This window comes from Nyctereutes procyonoides, unplaced genomic scaffold (genome assembly GCF_905146905.1).
Source record: "Nyctereutes procyonoides isolate TBG_1078 unplaced genomic scaffold, NYPRO_anot_genome, whole genome shotgun sequence".
Taxonomy (NCBI): Eukaryota; Metazoa; Chordata; class Mammalia; order Carnivora; family Canidae; genus Nyctereutes; species Nyctereutes procyonoides.
In genome coordinates, this window is record NW_026575024.1 from 35,592,477 (window position 1) to 35,617,231 (window position 24,755).

The 24,755-nt window shown below is 39.3% G+C and overlaps 1 protein-coding gene across 1 annotated transcript; it reads left to right on the forward strand.

The window, feature by feature from the left end:
- Window positions 1–423: 423 nt before the first annotated feature.
- Window positions 424–24,755, forward strand: ANKEF1 (ankyrin repeat and EF-hand domain containing 1). Its single transcript, XM_055303959.1, has 10 exons — window positions 424–660; window positions 6,308–6,697; window positions 12,721–12,920; window positions 13,875–14,024; window positions 15,074–15,197; window positions 18,710–19,532; window positions 20,465–20,691; window positions 21,873–22,036; window positions 23,447–23,584; window positions 24,421–24,755. Exons 2-10 carry the CDS (start codon window positions 6,352–6,354, stop codon window positions 24,577–24,579), a joined length of 2,331 nt encoding a protein of 776 aa, XP_055159934.1. The 5' UTR covers window positions 424–660; window positions 6,308–6,351; the 3' UTR covers window positions 24,580–24,755.

Here is a 24,755-nt window from a genome sequence, read left to right on the forward strand (position 1 = left end):
CAAGAACCGACAGCAGTTGTCTCCGACAAGTAGATTCTTTTCGTTTTATTGTACGAGGTATTGTATCTTTCATTTAACTTTACTTTTAAAATGATTGTATTCTATATCGTAATCAATTGGTTGGTTCGTTTCACTATGGGAGGCCTCCGTTTCGGATTAAGTGCTTTTTAGAAGGAGGGCAGGGGGTGGGAGAAGAGGCTGCGGACGAGGACTGCGGAGCCGGAGCCGGCGCCCGCCCAGGCCCGCGGCGTCGGGGGCGCAGCGCCTCCCGCGGGCGCCACCTGGCGGGCGCCCCCCGCCTCCCCGCCTCCCCGCCTCCCCGCCTCCCCGCCGCGCCCCCGAGCGGTCGCCCTGGCAGCGGGGCGGGCGTGGCAGCGGCTCACAATCGCCCAGGCCCGGGGGCTCCCACGCCGCCCCCTGCGCTCACCTGGCGGCGAGCTCGCCACGGCGGACCGGGGCCCATGGACACACACCCCCGCTCCCTGCTGCCCCGCGCGCCCGCTCGCCTGCTCTGCCCGCGGAGACACCACTCACGCCTGGGCGCCCAGGCCGGGCTCCGGGAGCCCGAGGTCGCGGCCGGGGCCCACGCCCGGTGGCAGAGGCCTAGGGGCGGGGGGGGCCTGGCCATCCGCCGCTGCTGACCACCCCCACGACTAGGAGGTGAGCCTGGCATCTTGCTCCCTGCCCACCTGGCCTTTCCCTTGAAATTAGTTCTTAACCTCCCTCCCCTGCGGGTTTTTCTGAGACTTAGCACTGAAGGGACAGGGGCGCCTGGTGGCCCAGTTGCTGAAGTGTCTGCATTGGGCTCAGGTCATGATCTCAGGGTCCTGGGATAGAGCCCATCTGAAGCCCTGCTCCGTGGGGGAGTCTCTTGTCCCTCTCCCTCTGCCCCTCACGCCTGCTCCTCCTCTCTCTCCCTCCCTCTTGCTCGCTCTGCTCTCTCTCAAATACGGTCTTAAAAATAAATAAAACTGAAATAGACACTGTGGCTTACGGCAGAGTTGAAACCCACAGAAATTTGATTTATTCATAACCAGCCTGTGTTAAGGGACTTTGCTAAATATTTTACCAAGCTTGTCTCATTTCCCCTTTACAAGCCCCATGGAGTGGGTACTGTCGTTTCCATTTCACAGATAAAGAGACTGAGGCACAAACCATGTAGATAATATGTCCAGATTTATGCAACCAGTTTGCATAAATGACAGAGAAGGAAGGAATCACCAACAACCAGATCTCCTTGCCCGCAGTTCCACACTCGCCACTGTTCCAAGCGTGGCTCCCTTCATTCCTCTTTCTAGCAAACCACCCTTGTATAACAGATTCCTTGGAGAAGTTGATAAGTTCTGTGGATCCCCCACAGGGGGAAAATGGACCTGGACACACACACACACACACTGCAGATTGTCAAATAATTTTAGAGGTTTCAGACCCAAACATTGACCTTGGGTCAAGAAATCCTGGGGGATCCCTGGGTGGCGCAGCAGTTTGGCGCCTGCCTTTGGCCCAGGGCGCGATCCTGGAGACCCGGGATCGAATCCCACGTCGGGCTCCTGGTGCATGGAGCCTGCTTCTCCCTCTGCCTGTGTGTCTGCCTCTCTCTCTCTCTCTCTCTCTCTCTCTCTCTCTCTCTCTCTCTCACTGTGTGCCTATCATAAATAAGAATTAAAAAAAAAAAGAAATCCTGTTTGATTCCACAGTCTTTTGAGACTGTCTATACAGATGATCTGATGGGGGTATGCCAAGGTGGCTCCAGGGCCAAACAAAGGTAAAGTATACATAGTGGAGCATATGTATATATGATGAACCCCCCCCCCGAAGATCAGAGATGTTACACAATTTTTTGAGGAAGCCAGAACTAGAGTGTATTATGCTAAGTAAAATAAGTCAGTCTGAGAAAGACAAACACCATATGATTTCACTCATATGCAGAATTTAAGAAACAAAACAGATGAACATAGAGGAAGGGAAAGAAAAATAAAGATAAAAACCGAGGAGGGGGCAAACCATAAGAGACTCTTTCACTATAGGGAACAAACAGAGTTGCTGGAGAGGAGAAGGTGGAGGGATGGGGTAACTGGGTGTTGGGCATTAGGAGGGCAATTGTTTTATGCAAGTGTTATATATAAGTGATGAATCACTAAATTCTACCTCTAAAACTAATAAATAAACGAACTGAAGAGGCCAGAACAGGAGGGCAGGACTTTTGTTATTTCCTCCAGTGGGGCGAGGCTCTTGGTCAGTCTTGGCAGCAGGTTGTGAAGATCCGCACAGGGCACCACTCGCTCCCCAGCCCTTCAGGGCTTTAGCTGGAAGAGTGCACACTGTAGAACTGGCCCGTGGACTATGGGATTCATCATTATGGTTTGCCTGGACGATGCCGCATGCTGCTAATTCTTTGTTGGGGTCAAGTCCCTGATTAGGACGTCTCTATTCACACAAGTGAGGTGACATAGATTCAGGAGAGTCAATGAGCTATTTGGAAGCACGATATCCTGTTGCGTATATTGTGCCTATGTATGCAGTATGACACGGCACCCACCTAGAATATGGCTGGTAATAACAGAACAAACCATACACAGCTGCTAAAGTAAATATCACCCAGACGTGCAGCAGAGGCCAAGTGACGTGGGGCAGCTCAGGACTCAGTGGGAGCCTATTTACACACATAGTTCTAACCAGCTGTTATCTGGTTTCCTAGTCCATCACATGTTATAAACAGATTAGAAGGGAAGAGAGGGGCTACAGCAAACAGGACATTGAAGCCACAGGCCATGTGATGACTGACGTCCCAGGGGCAAAGGAGGAAACACAAAGAAAAGCCAGCAGGCAGACAAGTGGAAAGAAAAGGACGAGGCAGCAATGTGCATTTGACAGTGGTAGTCACTCTTCTCACTTACCATGCTCTCCTCCTTGACTTCTCAGGCCCTTCTCAGGCTTCTCTGCAGCCACTAAAACCTCCAGTGCCCCCATAGGCCAGGCTCAGATCTCTCTCTTTCTCTTGAATTTTGTACCCTACTGTCTTGTGGATTCTGACTCAGCATGTCCCACGCATAGCCGTCTACACTCTCTGAACAATCTGGACTGTGTCTTGAGCTCCCCATCTCAGATACAGGTAGCCAGTTGCTCAAGCCAGAAAGCTTGTCCTTTTCTGGGCATTTTCTTTGGTTCCTTCTGCTCCTCAATCTTGTACTTTTCAGTCATCATTTATTGAGCAACCATTACTTGAATACCTTGCATGAGCCATGTTCTGGGTGATGGAGAAATAATTTGGTCATTATAATAAAAAAAACTTCTGCTCTATGAAGGGGAACTGTGGGGAAGTCACACAATACATAAATTGAATATATCAGTATCTAGAGATCTATAGAAATGTAACATACACTAATGTTTCACTTCATTATGAAGGGAAAAAAAGGATGAAGTGACATGGTGGCTGCAGTTTGAATGGTGAGAAGTGCCAACCTGTTGGTTTCAGGGCAAAGAACACTCCAGGCAGAGGGAACAAGAAGGTGCAGAGGCAGGAATGTACTTCTGCTCCATAAACAGAAATACGGCCAGTGTGGCTGGAGATCACCTTATCAAGGGAGTTTGGAGTAATGATGAAGGGCAGAGAAAATGTTCTTACAAGATCATCATGAGGTGTTTGGATTTATTCTGATTACAACGAAAAGCTATTGAACTGCTTTCTTTCTTTAAGATTTTATTTATTTATTCATGAGAAACACACAGAGAAAGGCAGAGGCATAGGCAAAGGGAGAAGCAGGCTCCCTGTGGGGATCCTGATGTGGGACTTGATCCCAGGAACCCAGGATCACAACCTGAGCCCAAGGCAGATGTTCAACCATTGAGCCCAGCCAGGTGTCCCTTGAACTACTTTTAAAAGTTTGGGGAGAAGTTTCTGGCATGAAAGTATATTCTATATCCTGATAGGAGTTTGGATTACATAGATATATGCATTTGTCAAAACTCATGGAATGGTACACTTAATTCTTGTAATTTCATTATATATTCAAAAGACAAAAAAAGAACTGTAAGCAAATATCGAACCCCAGATAAGGATATTGTATGCTGGAATAGGCCTGCAATTTACTTTGAAATGGATCAAAAAATAAGATGGATGAGTGTGGATAGACAGAGGGATGGGTGTGATAAAGCAAGTAAAGCATTAACAATAGGATCTCAGTGGTAGATAAATGGATATTCAACTTTTCTTTACATTCAAAAATAGTTATACTAAAATGTTGGAGGTGGAGTTGTCTGATCTACATTTTAAAAAGATTTCTCTGGGGACTGAATAAAGAAGGGGCTCTGGGGGATTGCTGAAGAAGCAGTGAGGCAACCTAGAGCCTGTGGCAAGGATTTGGCCTAGGACAGCACCACTGGCAGCTGGTGTCAGGCTATATTCTGAAGGTAGAGTTACAGGATTTGCTGATGGATTTAAAGAGTAGGGGATCTATGGGGAAAGAAAGGATGAAGAATAACTTCTAGTATTTTCATCTGAGTAGACTCATGGATGGTGATGCCAATATCAAAAGTGGGGAGAACTGGAGAAAGTCAGGGTGCTATCAGCTGTCCTGCTCCGGACATGTTACGTTTTGAATGGCTATTAGAGGTCCATGTGAAAATGAAGTGTCGACGGGTAGAGACATCACTGTGAAGCTCTGCGGAGAGTTGGAGATGTCTGTGAATCTGAGATCGAGCAACCAGACGCCTCACATTGGGGTGAAGGTCATGAGACAAGATGAGACCATTGGGGCGGTGTGTGAGAATAGAGAAGAGTCCTAAGGGCTGAGCCCTGAGCACCCCAACAGTTAGGCTTCTGACAGAAGAGGGGAGCCAGAAAAGGAGAATGAAGAGTGGGTGGTGAGGGAGGAGGGGACTAGGCAACGGAGATGTTGTGGTTGCCTAGAGAGACACAGTTAAGAGGAGCAGGCGGTCCCCAGTGCAGCTCACTGCCACAGGGGATGTAGGTGAGGGAGCATGTTTGTGGGAGAGAACGTGATGTAGTTTGAGATTTTGTAGTAAGATGGAACCTTTTCAATTGCAAACAACAGAAACTCAGCTGACTAGCTTATACTAAATTAAGAGGGGTGGGGAGGGCATGTCCTGAGGGCAACCTCTGCCCTCGGTCTCTGGCTCTTCCTGACAGCCAGCACGGCAGCTCATGTAGCCGCGGCCCTCATCCTGCTGCTTAACTGCCTCAGCACACAGCAGTCTTCCATATAGTTCTAGCAGAAGCATCTCATAGAATGCTGACTGGCTCATGACTTTCCTGAGCACATGCTTGAGAAATTCACTGCACCTTGGGGGAGAGAAGTCACTCACACTGGTGAAGCCTCAGTCTCAGACCCATTCCTATCACAGGGGATAGAAGAGGCAGCCCTATCCAAAATTTTGGGGCTGAAGCTTGCTTGACTTTATCTGATCTACATTTTAAAAATATTCTTCTGAGGACTGAGCAGAGAATAGACCTTAGGGGCCAATTGTGGAAGCAGTGAGACAAATTAGAAGTCCGTGGCAATGATTTGGCCTAGGATAGCATGACTGCAGGATCTGGAATGGATTCCCAATATGTAATGGGGTACCTTTCCCAGAAAAAGTGAGGGAAAAAAAAAGCAAGCTGGGCATACCTAGTATTACCTACTACTCAGTTCAAAAGATTGTTTTTCCATTGGCAGAAGGACATAAAATTACATATTAGAATGTTCATCACAATTTAACAGTGGGGTTATCTAGGAGAATTACAGTTGTCTCTCGATCATTGACCTAACCTCATTCGTGTGCTAGATGACACAGTAATCATCCATCACATTTGGTGTCTCACCAAGCCCAGTAGATTCTTACTTATAATGAGCACCTCAGAATTCCACATGCTCTTTATAACATTTGTTAACTACTAAAGCCTGAATGGTCTCTATATTGGGAGGACATGCTGGTACAGAGCCATAGAGTGGGGAGCTCAAATTCTTACCTTGGCACTTTTGTTAGCCTTACCTTCATGGCTAAAATAGGCTGTGCCAAGGAAGGAGGATTAAATGAAACAAGAAATTAACAAGAAAGCTGCATTGCCAAGGCTAATATTAATTATGATGAAAGATTTATTTTGAAATATTTAACTTTATGCTAGCTGAATAATTCTCTGTATTTATGTGTAATTTATCCTTTTCATAAAATCGGTTGCAATAACTTGCAGTAATAACATAAGAAACAGCGTCTCAGGGAAGACTTGATATTATTTAACCCCCCAAAAAGATGACAAAATTAACTTGGAGTTGTATGTTTCTGTTTTTTGTTTTTGCTGCTATAGTTTTAGTTTTGGTCTAGAGAAGCATTTTCAAGAAGGGGTCGAGTATGGCTTTAGCAGACAAGAGACTCGAGAACTTGCAAATCTACAAAGTCCTTCAGTGTGTTCGGAACAAAGACACGAAGCAGATAGAAAAGCTGATCCGGCTTGGATACCCTGAACTAATCAATTTCACAGACCCCATCAATGGACACAGTGCTCTGCACCTGGCCTCTGTTTCCAATGACATCGATATGGTCAGCTTTCTTCTTAGCCTTGGTGCTCATCCTGATGTGCAAGACAAGATGGGCTGTACTCCAACAATGAGGGCTGCAGAACTAGGTCACGAGTTGTCCCTGGAAATATTAGCCAAGGCAAAGGCTGACATGACTAAAGTGGATAATGAAGGAAAAGGTAAGAGAACCCAAGATTCCACCTGGCAGGCGCAATCCACTTTGTAGCCAGAAATCAATAAAGTGGATTTTTTTGCTTTCCAGCTTTAGAAGTGAATTACTCATGAGTTTAAGTGAAAAGCCAGGTTCTCACTGCTATACCTAAGGACCCCATCTCCTTATAATTTGAAAATGGTCTTAGGTGCTGAGAGTTTACTCACTTAAAAAGAATATTAGAGTTAGATTAATCTGTGTTTGGTGGTTTTTCAAAATGTGGAGAATTATTAGCATAATAAATTTGGTATTACCAAATTCACGATTCATGATCACCAATTATAAAATATAAAATTTCTTGTTTAGAACAAAAGATGAGGGGAGACTATTTCTTATTCCTTTTTATACTTTAGAACTTCAAATAGTACTAGATCTGGACTCCAAAAGGATTTTTGTCCCCTTTCAATAGCAGTCTGATGTAGAAAGGGGTTGTAGTTGGGAACTGGAAGGGCTAAGGTGAATTCTGGCATAAAATCCAATTTTTTTAGGGTCAGTTGAAATGTATTTGGAAATAGCACTTGAAACTGGAGACATGGCATTTCCATGCTCTTTCAGGTGAAACTGCCCCACTTCACTCTATTCTTCCTAATCTCATCTTAACACCATGTTTGGGAGTTTCTTGCCCAAATAACTCAAGGTTCCAGAAGGACTTGACACAGCCTCATGAAAATTACCACCTGGCTTAAAATAAATTGGTAAATTTAATCAGTTGTTCCAAGATGTTGCTTCAAATACAAAGCCACTAACATCAGTCCTGTGCTGGAGAAATAAATTCCATTAACACTAAAAAGTGTTAATGTTTTCTGAGAGGAACAAAATCTGCTTTTGTAACTCTCTTCAGACTTGGTATTTGATAAGTGACTTTCTTAAAACAATAGAACCTGAGGACAAGAAAAGGAACATTCATTTAATTACTTAATAGTGTTGCATAATGAAATGAATGTCAGATGTATTCAGGGGTCAAATGTGTTTTAAAATGTTAAATTCTGAAAAAGAAAAAAAAAGAAGCCTCTCAAAACTATAGCATATCATTTCCCAAAGCCACTGAATCACTGGGATGTTGATAAGCATTACATGCAAAATTGGTTCTACTGTCAAACTTGTTAGATAAACATTAAATAAAACAGAGACATGTTGATTTCACATTTGTCAGACAGATGAAAGACAGTGACATTATCCATTTGTCTACGACACTTGAAATAGTTTTTCCTTATGGAATATTATATACCTGGAATTTTGTAAAAAAAAAAAAAAAACTTTGGAGAAACTGTAGTGGTGAATGGTTTGCCTTCTGGAATTTGAATCAAATATAATCTAAAAAAAGTTGAGAAATATTATATCATAAAATTCTAAAATTATAAAATTAAAACTAAGCAAGTAAAATTAGAAACAAGATCAAGTGAATTCTTGTAGCAAATGCAACAGCCATATGGTTAATTTCTAAGCTCATTCAAATTAATATTAAACCTATCAAGGTCCTGGGAGATGAATGTATGAGAAAACAATCTGATAAATCACATAGGAAGAATTAAAAATATAAAACTTGGAACAAATATAAATCTTGTTACATACATAACCACCTTGTTAGTACTGCCCCATAGAGACTTGATTCTATATAACCCACGGTAATGCTTATTGCACGGAGAGCCCTGACTTCCCCACATCAACAAATCTAGCTCGCCTTGCACAGCTCTCAGTTTTGGCTGCCACTAGCCCCATTGCTTTGCTTATTCCACAGTCCTTTCTGCCATTAACATCCTATTTTCCAGGGATTGACATATGACTCACCGCAAATTGTTCCTAAAGGATAAGCCAAGATTTAAATGGTTAAAATACTTACTGGGTCTTTAGAAGGATGTGGGACATACTCTAGGCTAAACTGTGCTTTTGAACAATTTTGCAGAACATGGAAAAGGTAAATCTCTAAACCAAGAAGCTCTTTCCTGTATGTTGTCCTGGGGGATTAATTCGTGTCTGTCCGTTCTGGAGAACAGAAGAGTGTTGTCTGTTCTCTTTAAGGGGAAAGCTAGACTAGCTGCTAACAGCACCCATTCCATTGGTTCTCCCATTTATAGGAATACATACCCAGTCCTCACTGCAGTATGCGAATTCTACGGTCTACCATCTTTGCCCTCTTTTTTGCTTCAGTTTTAGAATGTTAATTAATGTTCTTGTGGCCTAAAGAGTCATCCCAGATAGACTTCAACTGTGAGTTGCACATGCCTCATTATAAATATCCATTTCCCAAGTACTTTAGGGTCTTTTCTAATGAATTCAGCCTCAACTGGTATTCTCCAGGTGACATTGCTGTTGGTTGTTGTTTTGGTCCACTGTTGCCTACTATGACTTGTTTGGGTCTTTGAATTTCTATTTTCAACCATGTCCTTGGCCATATTTCCATTTTTAACTGTTCTGAGTAACCCTATTTTAGATATATCAGTTTATATGAAATATAGATTTTGCTTTTATATAAATTGTGGCTTTTAATGGTAGAATTACTTCCAATTTATATTTATTTAGATGGCCCAAAGGTTTGGCTACAGAATGGTCATTTTTATATAATGAAGGTAAAATATATTTAACATATATAAATATATAAACAAATACATATGAAAATATTTTCCTATATGGTCCATATGCTCTTTATTTTGTTGTGTGTGTGTGTCATGTTTTCTAAGGTTAATGGTCTGGTTTTAGTTCTTTTATTTTTTGGTTGTTGGAATGGAGGTATTATTTATTTTTATTATTTACTGATTAATTTTTAAAAATTGAGGTATAATCAGTTTCAGGTATACACATAATTTGATATTTGTATGGATTGCAAAATGATCACCACAATAAGTCTAGTTAACACCTGTCACCATGTATAGTTACAGATTTTTTTCTTGGGGAGAGAACTCTTTTTGGTTATTTTAATGGCAAGTTTGATAGCTTTTCATATCCATATACATAAACCTTTGTTTACTGAATTAGCACTTTACATGGTATTCTTAACATTTTGTGATGAAAGAAGAGATTAGTACAATAACCTTTTGCATCCTTAAACTTACATGTCTGCTGCTTTTATATATGAACAATCAGCTTGATAGATACAAAAAAACTCCCTGTTTTCTTAAGAAATACTGTAGAGATCCTTTATTTATTTTCTAGCATTGAATGTTGCCATGGCAAAATCTGGAGGCTGGCTTGACTTTTTCTCCTTAGATGACTTGAATGGTTACCCAGACGTTCACGGGACAAGTCCTCTACCTTGCTTTACCATGCCTTGATGACTGTTCTTAATCCATGTATTTTTTTTTTGAGACCCCAGTATGCTTTTTCAATCTTCAAATTCAAGGTTTTGCTTCAAGAAAGTTTTCTTCTATTATATCTCTACATTTTTTCTGTTCTACATGGTGTTTTATTATTGAATGCCAATTTACATACATGTTAACTTTTTTTTTGCCTCTCTAGACCATTTCAGCTCTACCATTTTCCTTAGTTTTAGAGTTTTTCCTTCATGCCTGAGACCAAGGTTTTGCTCTCCTTTCTCCAGCTTGACTTTCCTTTCTTTGGTGGTTTTATTTTTTCCTCTACCATTTCTTTCCTAAATTCAGCTGACTTAATTTCATCTTTTTCTTCTATTTATCTTCTATTGTCCTAACAGCCCTGCTTTTACTCCTGGTCTATCTTTGCACTTTTGTTTTAGAAAAAAGTTATATTTATGGGATCCCTGGGTGGCGCAGCGGTTTGGCGCCTGCCTTTGGCCCAGGGCGCGATCCTGGAGACCTGGGATCGAATCCCACGTCGGGCTCCTGGTGCATGGAGCCTGCTTCTCCCTCTGCCTATGTCTCTGCCTTGTCTCTGCCTCTCTCTATGACTATCATAAATAAATAATTAAAAGAAAAAGAAAAAAGTATATTTAACTTCTTTGCTCTAATAGAAATAGGTCAGTCAATAATTTTCATGCATATAGTTGTTTCATGCATATAGTTGTTCTAATATATACTTTTTGCCTAGCATTTATTATCAGGTTTCTTTCTTATAGTATCTGTGTTTTTCATTGGTCATATGCTGGTTTTCTTGGTGATTACTATTCCTCTTTGAATGAAGCCTCTATTTAGAGTGAGGTTATTACAAAGTCAGTTTGAGGTTTGACTGTTGTTTGCTCAGATTACATAATACCCCTAACTTGTAGTACATTTTTTACATGGATTATGTGGAGGGCCTGTATGTCAGAGTTCCTAGGTGGGGAGATTTGGCATTTTCCTCTCTTCATTGGAACAAAACGAGTTGCCAAAATGGCAGAGCCCTTTGTCATCTACTTTTTCTTCTTAATGCTGCTATACTAACAGCCTCTTTTTTAAAATTTTTTTTTATTTAAATTCAGTTTGCCAGTGCTCATCCCATCAAATGCCCCCCTTAGTGCCCATTACGCAGTTACCCATCCCCCACCTTCCTCCCCTTCCACAACCCTTTGTTTGTTTCCCAGAGTTAGGAATCTCTCGTGGTTTGTCTTCCTCTCTAATTTTCCCTGCTCGATTTCCCTCCTTTCCCTTATACTCCCTTTCACTATTTCTTATATCCCACATATGTGAAACCATATGATGATTGTCCTTCTCTGACGGACTTATTTCACTCAGCATAGTACCCTCCAGTTCCATCTAAGTTGAAGCAAATGGTAAGTATTTGCCCTTTCTGATGGTTGAGTAATATTCTATTGTATATATAGACCACATCTTCTTAATCCATTCATCTTTTGACGGACACCGAGGCTCCTTCCACAGTCTGGCTATTGTGGACATTGCTGCTATAAACATTGGGGCGCAGGTGTCCCATGGTTTCACTACAGCAGTATCTTTGGGGTAAATACCCAGTAGTACAATTGCTGGATCATAGGATAGCTCTATTTTTAACTTCTTGAGGAACCTCCACACTGTTTTCCAGAGGGGCTGCACCAGTTTGCATTCCTACCAACAATGCAGAAGGGTTCCCCTTTCTCCACATCCTCTCTAACATTTGTTGTTCCCTGTCTTGTTAATTTTTGCCATTCTAACTGGTGTGAGGTGGTATCTCATTGTGGTTTTGATTTGTATTTCCCTGATGGCAAATGATGTGGAGCATTTTTTCATGTGCTTGTTGGCCATGTGTAGGTCTTCTTCGGGGAAAAGTCTGTTCATGTCTTCTGTCCATTTCATGACTGGATTGTTTGTTTCTTGGGTGTTGAGTTTGAGAAGTTCTTTATAGATCTTGGTTACAGCCCTTTATCTGATAGGTCAATTGCAAATATCTTCTCCCATTCTGTAGGTTGTCTCTTAGTTTTGTTAACTGTTTCTTTTGCTGTGCAGAATCTTTTTATCTTGATGAAGTCCTAATAGTTCATTTTTGCCTTTGTTTCCCTTGCCTTCATAGATGTGTCTTACAGGAAGTTGCTGTGGCCCGTTCAAAAAGGTTGCTTCCTGTGTCCTCCTCTAGTATTTTGATGGATTCTTGTCTCATATTTACATCTTTCAATCATTTTGAGTTTATCTTTGTGTATGGTGTAAGAACGGTCCAGTTTCATTCTTCTGCATGTAGCTAACAGTCTGCTTCTTATAAACATAGCTGGTCTGCACATTTAATCATTCAGTACCATCTCTTTTGTCACTCTGCAGTTTCAGAGGGCACAAAGCAACCCACCAATAGCCCTCTGGCACACACAGTCCTATATGTGGGATACAGACTGCAAGATGCCAAATACCCGGTTGACAGGGGCTCACATCAACACTCACATTCTTCCCTGAATCAGGTCCTATCACATGTGATTGTGACTGTTTTCTATCAGAGGTTGACTATTTTTCCCTCTGTCTCTGTTTCAGTTGGTTTCAGAAGGAAAAGCAAGGCAGCTACACCTCTGCTTGGCCACCTTCAATTAGGCAATTATGAATTTCAAAATTATTTTTCTTTGCTATCTGGTTCAAATATATAGACGCTATTAATTAAGCTCTCTTTGGGAATTCTATTTTTCTACAGGTATTTTGTTTTACTGCATTTTACCTACTAAGCGGCATTATCGCTGTGCATTGATTGCCCTGGAACATGGTGCAGATGTCAACAACTCTACCTATGAAGGAAAACCAATATTTCTTAGAGCTTGTGAAGAAGCACATGATGTTAAAGAGACATGTCTGACATTTTTGGAAAAAGGAGCCAATCCAAATGCTATAAACTCAGTATGACTATTCCTGTGATTATAATATTCCTTTTTTTTTTCAGTTATAGTGTTTTAGTAGTGTAATTTTAGCATTTAAATATGGTAAAATTATCCTGTTAACTTATAGCCTTCATTTCTATTCAAAATGTTTTTAAGATGATATACTCCCATTATCTTTATATTGCCGTGATTCTACAGTCTATTTCCTAATTACATTTAGAAAATTGGTGTTTATTATGCATAACAGTAAAAGATCATTAAAGAAAATAGAAAAGCTATCACTGATACCTAATAAAAATGTATCTTTTTGGAAGGAAAATACGTAGTTCTGCTATTTCCTTTATCCATTTTGCTACCTCTCCTCATTTGGCCCATTTTATTGAGTTTTCTAATTACATAATAGGCATTTCCAGACAATAGAAATCAAATTTTTTCTCATTAGAAAACACCTATAGGGATCCCTGGGTGGCGCAGTGGATTGGCGCCTGCCTTTGGCCCAGGGCGCGATCCTGGAGACCCGGGATCGAATCCCACATCAGGCTCCCGGTGCATGGAGCCTGCTTCTCCCTCTGCCTATGTCTCTGCCTCTCTCCCTCTCTCTGTGACTATCATAAATAAATAAATAAATAATTAAAAAAAAAAACACCTATAACCTAATTTTAACATATATTTTACCCTCTTTTCTCCCTTTTGTTCTACTCTCTTTGCAAAAAAAAAAAAAAAAGCACTTTTTAACTTTTTAGCCTGATCTTTTTCACGGGGACATCTGGTATACCCTTGACTCTGATATTGGAACTCTCTATATTGACCTCTATGCCGATTTCATTTTTCCTATTTGCTATGTAAAATAAAGATGTAGAGAATTAAACATGCTAGTATGAATCTGAAGCCAAATGGATTTAGGTCATATTTATAGCAAACGTATTGTTTAAGATGACAGGTTTAACCAGCGTTTGATCTGTTTCTCATCCAGTCCACAGGTCGAACGGCTTTAATGGAAGCATCAAGAGAAGGAGTGATAGAACTAGTTCGAGGGATATTGGAAAGAGGAGGTGAAGTGAATGCCTTTGACAATGACAGACAACGTGCTGCACATTTTGCTGCCAAAGGAGGCTTTTTTGATGTAATAATCTGCTCTTTATTTTTTTTTTTTGCTCTTTACTTTAAAATTTGTTGCTCACCCCATTTCTTCCCTTTCTTCAAAATTTTTAAATACATAGATTACACTAAGAATTTTTCCAAGTTACCATTTTGATTTCCCTGAACAATTCTAAAATTATATTTTAAACCAAATATTATTTTTTAAAAACATTTTCTAGCTCTTTATTCAGTTTTATCTGCTTGCCAAGTTTATTCATTTAATATTACTAATAATGTTTTTCTGCATTCTTAACTATAGCAATTTAAAAATTTTGCCAATGAAGACTACTTTATTTTATGCCTCCATTACTTATTAGAATCTTCAAAATATGGCAAAATTGAATTGTGGGGAGAACAATTCCAACATACTCTTATCTCCCTGATTTTTTGCATGCATCTAATGACTCATCTCAATTTTAAACTCTCAAGTATTCCAGTTATCTGATTATACCAGCAAAGAGATATCTCATAGATGTAGTGATGTTGCAGAAATGAGTTAGGAATCAATGCTATCTGATTTTTTTTTAAATTCTGATTTACATCTAAAATTTATTGACTCAATTTTCTGAGTTTTAACAATTATCTTTGTTTTTGTCATTGAGTCTCTTCCCTGTAATAAAAATACACATATAATAGAAGTCACATTTGGTAAAGAATTTGCTTCCCTGTTGATGTTTCCTGTAGGCCGATACTTTCTAGAATTGTTAGAATTCACCAAGATGCGTGCCCCAGCTGAGTATAGAATTTTCTAAATTTGATCAACAGTATTTGACAAAACTTTTGGCAATGGTGGAAAAGTTGTATATCTGTGCTGTATAAAACAGTCTCCACATGCGGATTTTCAGTATTTTAAATATAGCTAGTGAAACTAAGGAATTGGATTTTTTAAAAATTGTTTTCTATTTAATTCAATTTAATTTTAAATAGCCACATGTAGCCTAAGCAACTATTGGAAAACAGGTTTAGATGCCAGTCTTCGTTCAATAAATGTACCTTGCTATTCCTCTACAATATCTACTATTTATTTTGCAGATATTGAAGCTTCTTTTTGCTTACAACGGAGACATGGGGCTGATTGCAATGAATGGGAACACACCACTTCATTATGCTGCCATGGGTGGTTTTGCAGATTGCTGTAAATACATAGCTCAGCGAGGTAAAATTGTCTAGCAATTTTATACCTAATATGCTTAAATTCTGTGTTCATCTACAACATGAGTTACCCATGAATCAAAGCCTATCACTTGTCAGTTGCTTATCTTTTTCAATAGACTAATCTCAGTTATATATGTAGAAAGAAAATTGAAAACTTTTTCTTACTCTACCTTCTGTCAAATCATGAATCTGATCTTAAAGTGATGAAAACTTGTTTTCTCAAATATTTTTAGGTCATTGTTAAAAATCTAAACAGGACTATTCATGGGTCAACTAATTAAAATGCTTATAGTTATTAAAAGCCTTTTAAAAATGTCAACTTCAATCTGAAGGACAAACACTAAAAACCATGTCTTTTCTTTTTAAAACCATGCCTTTTAGTCTGAATCCCTAGTTATTTTATTTTTAAAATGTTTAATTGTGTCAAGTGCAAAGGATAACTTTTCTAAATACTTTGAAATTGGGAGAAAATACTTTAGGGAGAAATATGAAATAAAATAAAAATTTTCATGGAATATTTGAAATGTAAGTAATAGTTTAGATTTCCCTGTAGTTTCTAGGTATTAATTTCAGCATATAAAGTATGTATGTATAGCTTAATGTATTCCTTAAAATGGTAATATTAGCTAATGAAGTTTATGGATCAATTTGGTGTTAATTACATGCTTACTGGCTGTATATTAAAAGTTTTTAATGCTTTGTTAGAAGTGGAACTGCATTCTGCTGAACTTTATGGTAGTGTTTTTTTCTTTTTTTCCAGTTTGAAAAATAGACCAAAACTTAGAGTCTATCCTATGACTCTAGAATAGAGCAAAGTGTTTTGTTTCTCAGTCCTCTACACAGGCAGAGAATTTTAGAAGTCCCTGGGACCTAAAGATCCTATACTGTACCCACTAATATAAATAGGACTAATGTGCCTGCATAACTAATAGTGTAATAATTGATTTTATAAACCTATAAAAGCTTATATTCTCCCTCCATCCCCCCAATAATAAACACTTTTAATAAAGAAAATATATCAAATCATGCTTTTGCCCCAATAAGTTGTCTCATCAATCTTGTTTTCAAATCTGTCACTATCAGCAATTTATTCTGACATTTCATTTTTAACATTTCATATTTCTAAAAAGTAAAGATCTACCCAGATTAAGACAAGTTTCTTCAACTTTAACATGTTGACTGCTTTAATGCTGGGACAAACATCACCAGAAACATACTCTATTATTTATGTACTCCTGGGAAATAGTCACAGAAAGCAAACTGGGAAGCACATTTGGCCAGAGCTTGAACCACGACAAAGGCATTGCCCAAACGTGCAAAAAAGTATCATCTTCCTGGCAGTCATAAGACTGGATCATGTTTCTAAAAGAAGTGTCCAAAAGCATTCTAAGTTCTGTAGCATGTTTGGAAGTAGAACCACTCCATTAGATCTTATGTGGGTGACGCTGTGCCATAGCAGAAGTGTTAACCAGTTATATGTCCACCTTTTGAATCTTAGATCTAAGGCAATCAGAACAGCAACAAACAATGCATTAGCAATGAAATCCTCATTTCTGAGTAAACTCCCTGGGTTTAGTGTCTTCTATACTTAAATGTGAAGGCTGGGTTCGGTTCCTACATTAAACTATCTTCTTCAGTATTTTCCTCTTTTACCCCTGGTCCTGTTGCTGGTGCAATTTACAGTGCAAGTGCCATGTCCAAGGGCATAAACAGAGTTTGGAGCAATTCTAGGGAAGCCCCCCTGTGAAACTTCTCTTTCTCAAGGGCCTTTGGCTACTGGTGTTCTGCAGCAGCACACCAGCTGTAAGGGGAGTACCTTTGACCACAAAAGATCCTAAATCACAAAGGGAATGAATGGATCTTAATTTTTACTAATTATAAAGGAGAAGACAAAAAGTCCCAAGGCAAAATGCCTTTAGATCTTTAAGCTGGGATGTTGCACTCTTCTATCCACATAAAGGTTTTATTTTTTTTTAAGATTGTATTTATTTATTCATGAAACACACAGATAGAGAGACAGAGACATAGGTAGTGGGCGAAGCAGGCTCCCCCCAGGGAGCCTAATGTGGGACTCCATCCCAGGATCCCAGGATCATGATCTGAGCCAAAGGCACACACTCAACCAATGAGCCACTCAGGTGCCCCCATATAAAGATTTCTAACTCAGAGAAAAGTGGGAGCAGGAGGAGGCAAGATAAAATAGCTTTAAAATCCTTTGATCCTTAGAGATGAATATAGAAGGAGTGGCTTGGGAACACCTAGACACCTTGAATAAGCAAAAATGCTAAGTAAAAGTAGCATTCTCGAGATGGCTATGGAATTATACTATTGAGACCAGTCTCGGGTCCCCTTTTCAATAAGTCTCTTTTCTTAAAACTGTTCAATATGGGCATTTTTGAATCCTTATTGTTGTCCTAATACTCTTTTTGAAGTCTTCTACCACTAGTAAAATTATCAGTCTTTAATACAGATTTTAAATTTTGACAATGCCAAAAGAAGTAATAATCTTGAAAAAGCACTGGTGTGACTCATTTTCTTTTTGACAAAGAATAAAACTATAAAGTATTGGAGGGGCATGTTTTATTTTTGCATGCAGATGCCTATAGATTTTGGTTGCTAGACATACTGATTGAGTAGCAATCTTTTTTGATTATATGATGTTGGCAAAGCAACAGAAAACCTTCTTTTGGATTCAAAATGCTAGAAAGAGTTTCTTCATAGTCTGACTTGCTTATCTACATAATGGATTTTTAATGTCTCAAGACACTTCCAGACAGCACGACTACCTAGTGGCACTAAGTAGACTCCCAAATGCACTCAGAGAAGCTTATTTATTTGGGGAAAACTTACATAACTGTCGGTATCGTCATTTTAAGGAAGGGACCAAGAAGGAAAATGAATTTTAGTGCCTAATTTGCACAAACATCATACTGGAATCCATTCAGATTTGATGAACAAATTACTTTTTCCTCTGTCAGGTTGTTCACATGACCTATCACAAAAACAGCAGATCAATATAAATTACATTGATTGCATGGAGAATACAGATAAATAGAGTTTGAGGTTGTACACAAATTTATAGTCATAATCATTCAAAAAGAAGCAGGTATTCAGCATTCTGAGTTCCTAAGGGCCTAATAAGCTGTCTGAACTCAGCTTCTTTCCAAATTCAAATACCACCCTTACTCTTTTTCTGTTCGGCATGAAGTCTCCTTAGCCAGTACCCCAATATGAAATTTATTTCAAGTATCTATGGCGATTAATGTCCTAATCCTTTAGGGACAGAGAACGTAAATTGGAAACATATTTCCCTCAGAATTCACCAAAGTAAAGCTTCCAGAAAAAAAAATCACAGTTTAATTTTGTAATTATAATAGTAAAATGTGCTCATCTCTATATACAAATAATTTAGGGATAAACTTTTGACCAGTAGTTCAAAATTAGGAACATGGTTTCATGAGTGTCATTTGTAGAGCCCTGCAGATGCCTAAGCACTGATGCTTCATGTTTTAGGATGTGACCTGAAATGGAAAAACTTAGACCACAAAACACCCAGGACTGTGGCCAGGGAAGGTGGCTTCAAAGCAGCAAGCAAAGAAATCTGGCGGGCAGAGCGAACTGCTGCTAAGCTGGCATGGCCAGGAGCCAAAAATCCAAATCCACTCTGGGCCCTTAGACTTCATGACTGGTCGCTAGAACATGAGACTTTCCTTCGGGAAGGCTTTTCGTTTGTGGACAGAGGCGATGGGACAGTCAGCAAGGAGGATTTTGTGTTGACGCTAGAGGAGAGGCAAGATTTTGTGACCTCCGAACAGCTGGCTACAATAGCTCAATTTCATGAAAAAGTGCGGGGAGGTGGGGTCAGCATTAATGATTTCTTTAAAGGAACCAGGTACTTAAGTAAGTCTTATGTCTTGGGATCCTATGGGCCTAAGAAGAAAAAAAAAGGAATGGCTAAAAAAGTAAGAAAAGGCAAGTTTGTTTTACCCCTCCCCATCTGCATCATCCCCGACCACGTATTTCCCCACCGGAGTGACGGTGGGCCACCCTATTACATGATTGAGACCTACAAGAATGTAACGGATTGCAATCGGTTTAACCGAGACCGGCCACCAGAACATCCCATTCAGGATGACTCCGCTTGGTACATTGATGACCCAGGGAAAGTATTTTCAAATATTAATTTCATCACCAAGGCGGGAGACCTGGCTTCTCTGAAAAAGGCATTTGAATCAGGAATACCTGTGGATATGAAGGATAATTATTACAAAACACCACTGATGACTGCATGTGCTAGTGGAAACATAGACACGGTCAAGTTTCTTCTTGAAAAAGGGTATGTTTTCTTGGTTGAGTTCACATCCAACTCCAGAATTCTAGGACAAACAAAGTGTTTCGTTCCTGACATCTAGATTACAGAGAGATCTTGTATGGGAAGGTGGGGTAATAGAAACCCGGGAATGGGTGTACACATAATTTGTCAATAACAACTATGCATGAAGTTGCTTTACCTAGAGATTTACCTATATGGTGTGGGGTTGCTTTTTATTTTAAATTACCAAAAGAATTTTTTTTTTATGTGATAGTAACAGATAACATGATCTACCCTCTTAACAGATTATAAGTGTACAGTATTAATTATAGTCACAATATTGTATAGTAGATCTCTAGAACTTATTCATTTTATGTGTTGCTTTTTAATCTGTCTCCTGTGTTGTGGGGGGGAGGGATCCTAACAAATTCAAACAAGAGGTGTAGTGGCCATGATGACTAAGGACAGGTCTCATTCCCTCCTCCAAAAGGAGCAGTCTTTTCCTTCAAAATATCAAAGCATGACTTTTTATTTAACTTTGTAATCTAAAGTAAATACTCAGGTTTAATTCTTCTACCATAACTGAATAACCTGGGATAAGTTTCTTTTTTTGTGTCTCACCTTTCTCATTTTTATAGTGGGGGCTCTAATAGGATTCAGCTTGCAGATTTTTTGAAGATTAAATGAGCAATTGCATATTTGATAAAAGATATTATTGTTATTACTATATTGGTTAGGGTCAAAGAAACATTCAGATTTGTATATCGAGAGGGAGTATAAAGCAATTAATGAGAATTTGAACTTTTGGATGGTGAATTTTTAAAAAGGACTAATATTTACTCAGAGTTTCCCTGTTTAAAGTTGAACAACTAATATGAAATTTTGCTTTGCATTTTCAGCCTCTGGTGCTTAGAACAACCCCTATTTTTAGCTTGTGCATCTATCTTGTTTTATAGGGCTAATGTTAATGCAACAGATAATTTCCTGTGGACTCCACTTCATTTTGCATGCCATGCAGGCCAACAAGACATCGTTGAGCTTCTTGTTAAATCCGGAGCGGTGATAGATGCTCTCTCAATCAACAATTCCACTCCTTTAACTAGAGCCATCGAGAGCTGTAGACTGGATACTGTAAAATACCTCCTTGATATTGGGGCTAACTTCCAGCTGGAAAATAGAAAGGGTGAGTGTTTGCATTATCAATGGCTAGAGTCAGAAGAGGATAATTTATGTTAGGTTCCAAAACTCTTCTGATTCTATTCTTGTAAGGCTGCATTTCCCCCTCAAGTCACTACTGCAAATACAAGCCTAAGTTGATGGTTGTAAAAGTTGGTTTTATACACAGAGCCTCACAAATCACTGGTGTGAAAGCACCAGTCCTTTATGTTTGCAATCTGTCATGGATGGAGACTTTTGTAAAGCTCAATAAAAAGTGATTTACTAGAAAATACAGTGGGGGGGGGGGGAGAAATACAAGGTTTTTTTTAAATCACTAAAGTGACAGAAGATTCTTCTATCAAATCCATCTAAAAATTTCTAAACGCCCAGTCTTAATTTCTGTAGTTATTTCACTGTGGCTCAGGAAGCATTAGTTTGTGAGCTTGCACCAGTTTCCAGACTATACCTTGAGTTATCACTGTCATAACTGGAAGTTTGGAGGAGGTAGCAGAGTTTAAAGGCTGTAGAATTTGGATTTTCTCTAAAGCTAAACAAAGTAATTCCTAGGAGTTTGAGGCTCTCTCTAGGAAGTAGATGGGAAGCCTTTCTTAAGTCATAAATATCATGAACTGAAAAATAAATAACATTTGAATAAATATTTGACCTCATTTCTTGGAGGTATCATTCTCTTATAGTGGAAGCCATTGCTTCCTTTTGATGAGAAGAGAGCATTAACATTTCTGGCTGCTTCAGGATTCCCCTGAGTCACTGGTAGTATTGTTTCAGGCCTGCCTGAGGATATTACAGGTGTCATAATACCTAGCCATCTGCTTCCCCAGGCTTTTTTGGATATACCTCCTCATATCAGGGAAAGGGGAGGATAATTGTCACACAAAAGGAAATGTGTGCAAGACGGGAAGAGAACCATCAGTCAAATATTCAAATGTAAAGATTCTACCAATATTTCCTACCCACTTTTCAAGAAACATGCTCAAAAAATTAACAAGAAAAAGTTGTATTGCCAGTAAATGGTACTTTAAATTATGAGATTTCAGAGCTCGGTCCACCTTAGAGGGTATCTGAACATAACTATTGGCTGTAGTAATCACCCTTGCTACCTCATGCTGAGGGCTGATATGCTGAGGTTTTTCTGCATTCTTTATTATCAGTCTGTGTATTGCAACTCTGAACTTATGTCTTCAACAGGACATACCGCCATGGATATTGCAAAGGCATACGCTGACTATAGAATAATTAGTTTGATTCAAGAAAAGTTGGATAACTTGCCAAAACCAGCAGAAAATCAAAAACTGAAAGGCAAGCCACCTCCTAAAGTGAAGAGCGAAGGCCTTGAAATTAAGAAAGAAGAGGTAAGAAAAGTGATCAACTACCCATTAGTAACTGGAACTCCTTAAAAACTTGTTGGGAGTAGTGCAGCATCACTATGCTACACAACATAGGCAAAATAATATGCAATCCATATATTCAGCACTATTATGTAGTACTTTGAAAAAAAGTTCTGCAAAGAAATTCCTGCTACTGAAAAGTCTAAAAAATGCTCATTGCAAATAGAATCCATGTAAAAGCCAATTTGGTTCAGCTGAATACAATTAGAACATTGAAAAAGGAATTGGTGTTGGATATGTATATATTGGATTCTGAGTCATACAGATTTTGTGAGGTGGCCCAGACAGGGAAGGCGGGTAAGAGGAATGAAGCAAAGCACCATTTTCCTTAATTTTGGTCTCAATCTTTCATGACCCACCTTAACCCCCTTCTAAGGAATTTTAATAACTACCACTGAACCCTGGGGATATCGGGCCAGTTATGACTTAGATATCCTGCAGAATGACTCTAGGAAGTTTTAAAGGTGCCAAAGTGACTGTTCCTGGTAATCTGGAGTGATGTGGTACTTCTAAACTACCAGCAGAAGGTTGAAGTTTTTCCCAGGGAATTTACTGAGAGACCAAGACATTGTCATTAGCAAGGACACCTGAGTGCATTTTTAGGCTAGAAGCTTCTTTTAGGGAAACAGAGGATCCCTGGAGATTCTTGGCAGAGAGAGGACAGGTATGAAATTCAAAAAGGAAAAGCCCTAACGTTATCAAGTCGGAAAGGGTTGGAGAAATGTAGGTGGTAGGAAGTGGAGAGGGTGAAGGGATTGTAACAAACATGGAGGACAAAAAACAGTAGAGAGTAATAAACATGGAAGACGGGAATAAGGATGGCCAGAGGTAAAGGAAGATCAGTTGGCTAAGCTTCTACTACATATGTCATTATCTTTTTAGTAGGATAATTTAATTCTTCTAATTAGTCAAATGGCCATACGTCAAGGATGGACATCTTGAAGACTTATATGATCTGTCACTGATACTACTAATTACATAAGAGTTAAACAAAGCAAACTAGTTATCTTTCCCTGTCCAAAGTTAAAATAATATTCTATTTCATTTCAAATTTTAATTTATATGGTAACATTTTTAAAAGAGATTTTATTTATTTATTTGAAAGTGTGAGCAAGAGAGAGAGAGCATAGGCAGGGGGAGGAGCAGAGGGAGAAGCAGACTCTCCCTGCATAGGGAGCCCCATGTGGGGCTCAGTCCTGAGACTCTGGGAACATGAATTGAGCCAAAGGCAGACGCTTAGGCAACTGAGCCACCCAGGTGTCCCTGTTTGGTAACATTTTTATTCTTATCTTTATAGAACAAAAAATAACATTAGAAAGTATATATCGGTTTTTACAATTGATAGAGTTGTTTTTTCTTTTGTCTCACTTCCAGGAACCACTTGTATCAGTTTATACTGTGCCAACTGTATCAGAAGAAAAGAAAAAACGTAAAGACAATGTGGTTTATCTCAATTCATTGATTACCAGTGGTCATACCAAGAAAGTGGATATCACATTTATTCCACGGAGGGTAAGTACTTTGGAAAGATCTTTATAACATGGTATAAACTCATATCATTTTTCAAATACTTCTTATGCAGAGCACCCAAACAAATGTCCAAAGATAATTTAAAGGTATCCTTTTGCCAGGTCCTGCTACCTTGACTCAAGTAATCCAACTTGTTTAGCTTCCAATATCTACTTTCCTTGTCACCATTTCTATAGTGACATTTTAAATTGTCCTTGAAAAACTAAATTATTTTATGATCAATGCCATTCCCTATAGCCATTTGGTCACCGAGATCTATAGATATATTTTCTTGGTACTTAGCAGACCTTAACCTTCCTCTTTGTACCCTTACTACCTCACTTGGGAGTTTCATACTAAGCAACACTGGATTAATTCAGTAGCTTCCTAAAATATCCACAATTAAGGAGTTGGAGACATCTTTGGAGAACAAGTGTGGCCTTACCAATGCCCATCAAACCATGCTGAATAAGAGACCACCAGTCCCCTCTACCTTCTACTATGAGAATAATTTTCTTAGGACTTCCCCATAAGACATAAAGGTGGCACACCTAAATGATCTTCTAACTCCATCGCTTCCTTGTTTTGACATTCTAAAAATGAATAGCAGAGGATCATCAGAGGTAATTGAAAAGCATTTTGGTCGTCCAACTAGTCACCATCAGAAATAGTGATGCCCATATAACCACTTGATGTCACATAAGAGGAAAACATAAGTTATATTGTTTTAGAAGTAAATTTGACAGTTTTAAATTAACCATACTGGACATTGTCTGGATACTGGCATGTTTGCTGGCTCTCCTACTCATGTCTGCTCTGAATATGGTGGTTTATTTAAGACCTGGAGTCCTGAAGCCACAACAGCAGAGCTGATCAGGAAAAGGGAGTTGCAGCGAGAGAGGTTCAGTTATGAGGTGGACTTTGAAGACTTCATGATGCCCTTTCAGAAGAACATCACAGAAAAAGCTAAAGCCTTAGAAGCCACCTTCAAGACCTAAATCACAGCAGTTGCTTCTTGGGATCAACATTTCGAGGCCCGGGGACCAGACTTGAGAGAAAGTTGGTATTTCCATCAGAGCCAAAGCAATCGGCAAATTAAGAATTTGTAACCAAATATTTGTTTTTGCTCTAACAACTATAAATATTCTGAGCTGTCTAGAGAATGTGTATTCTA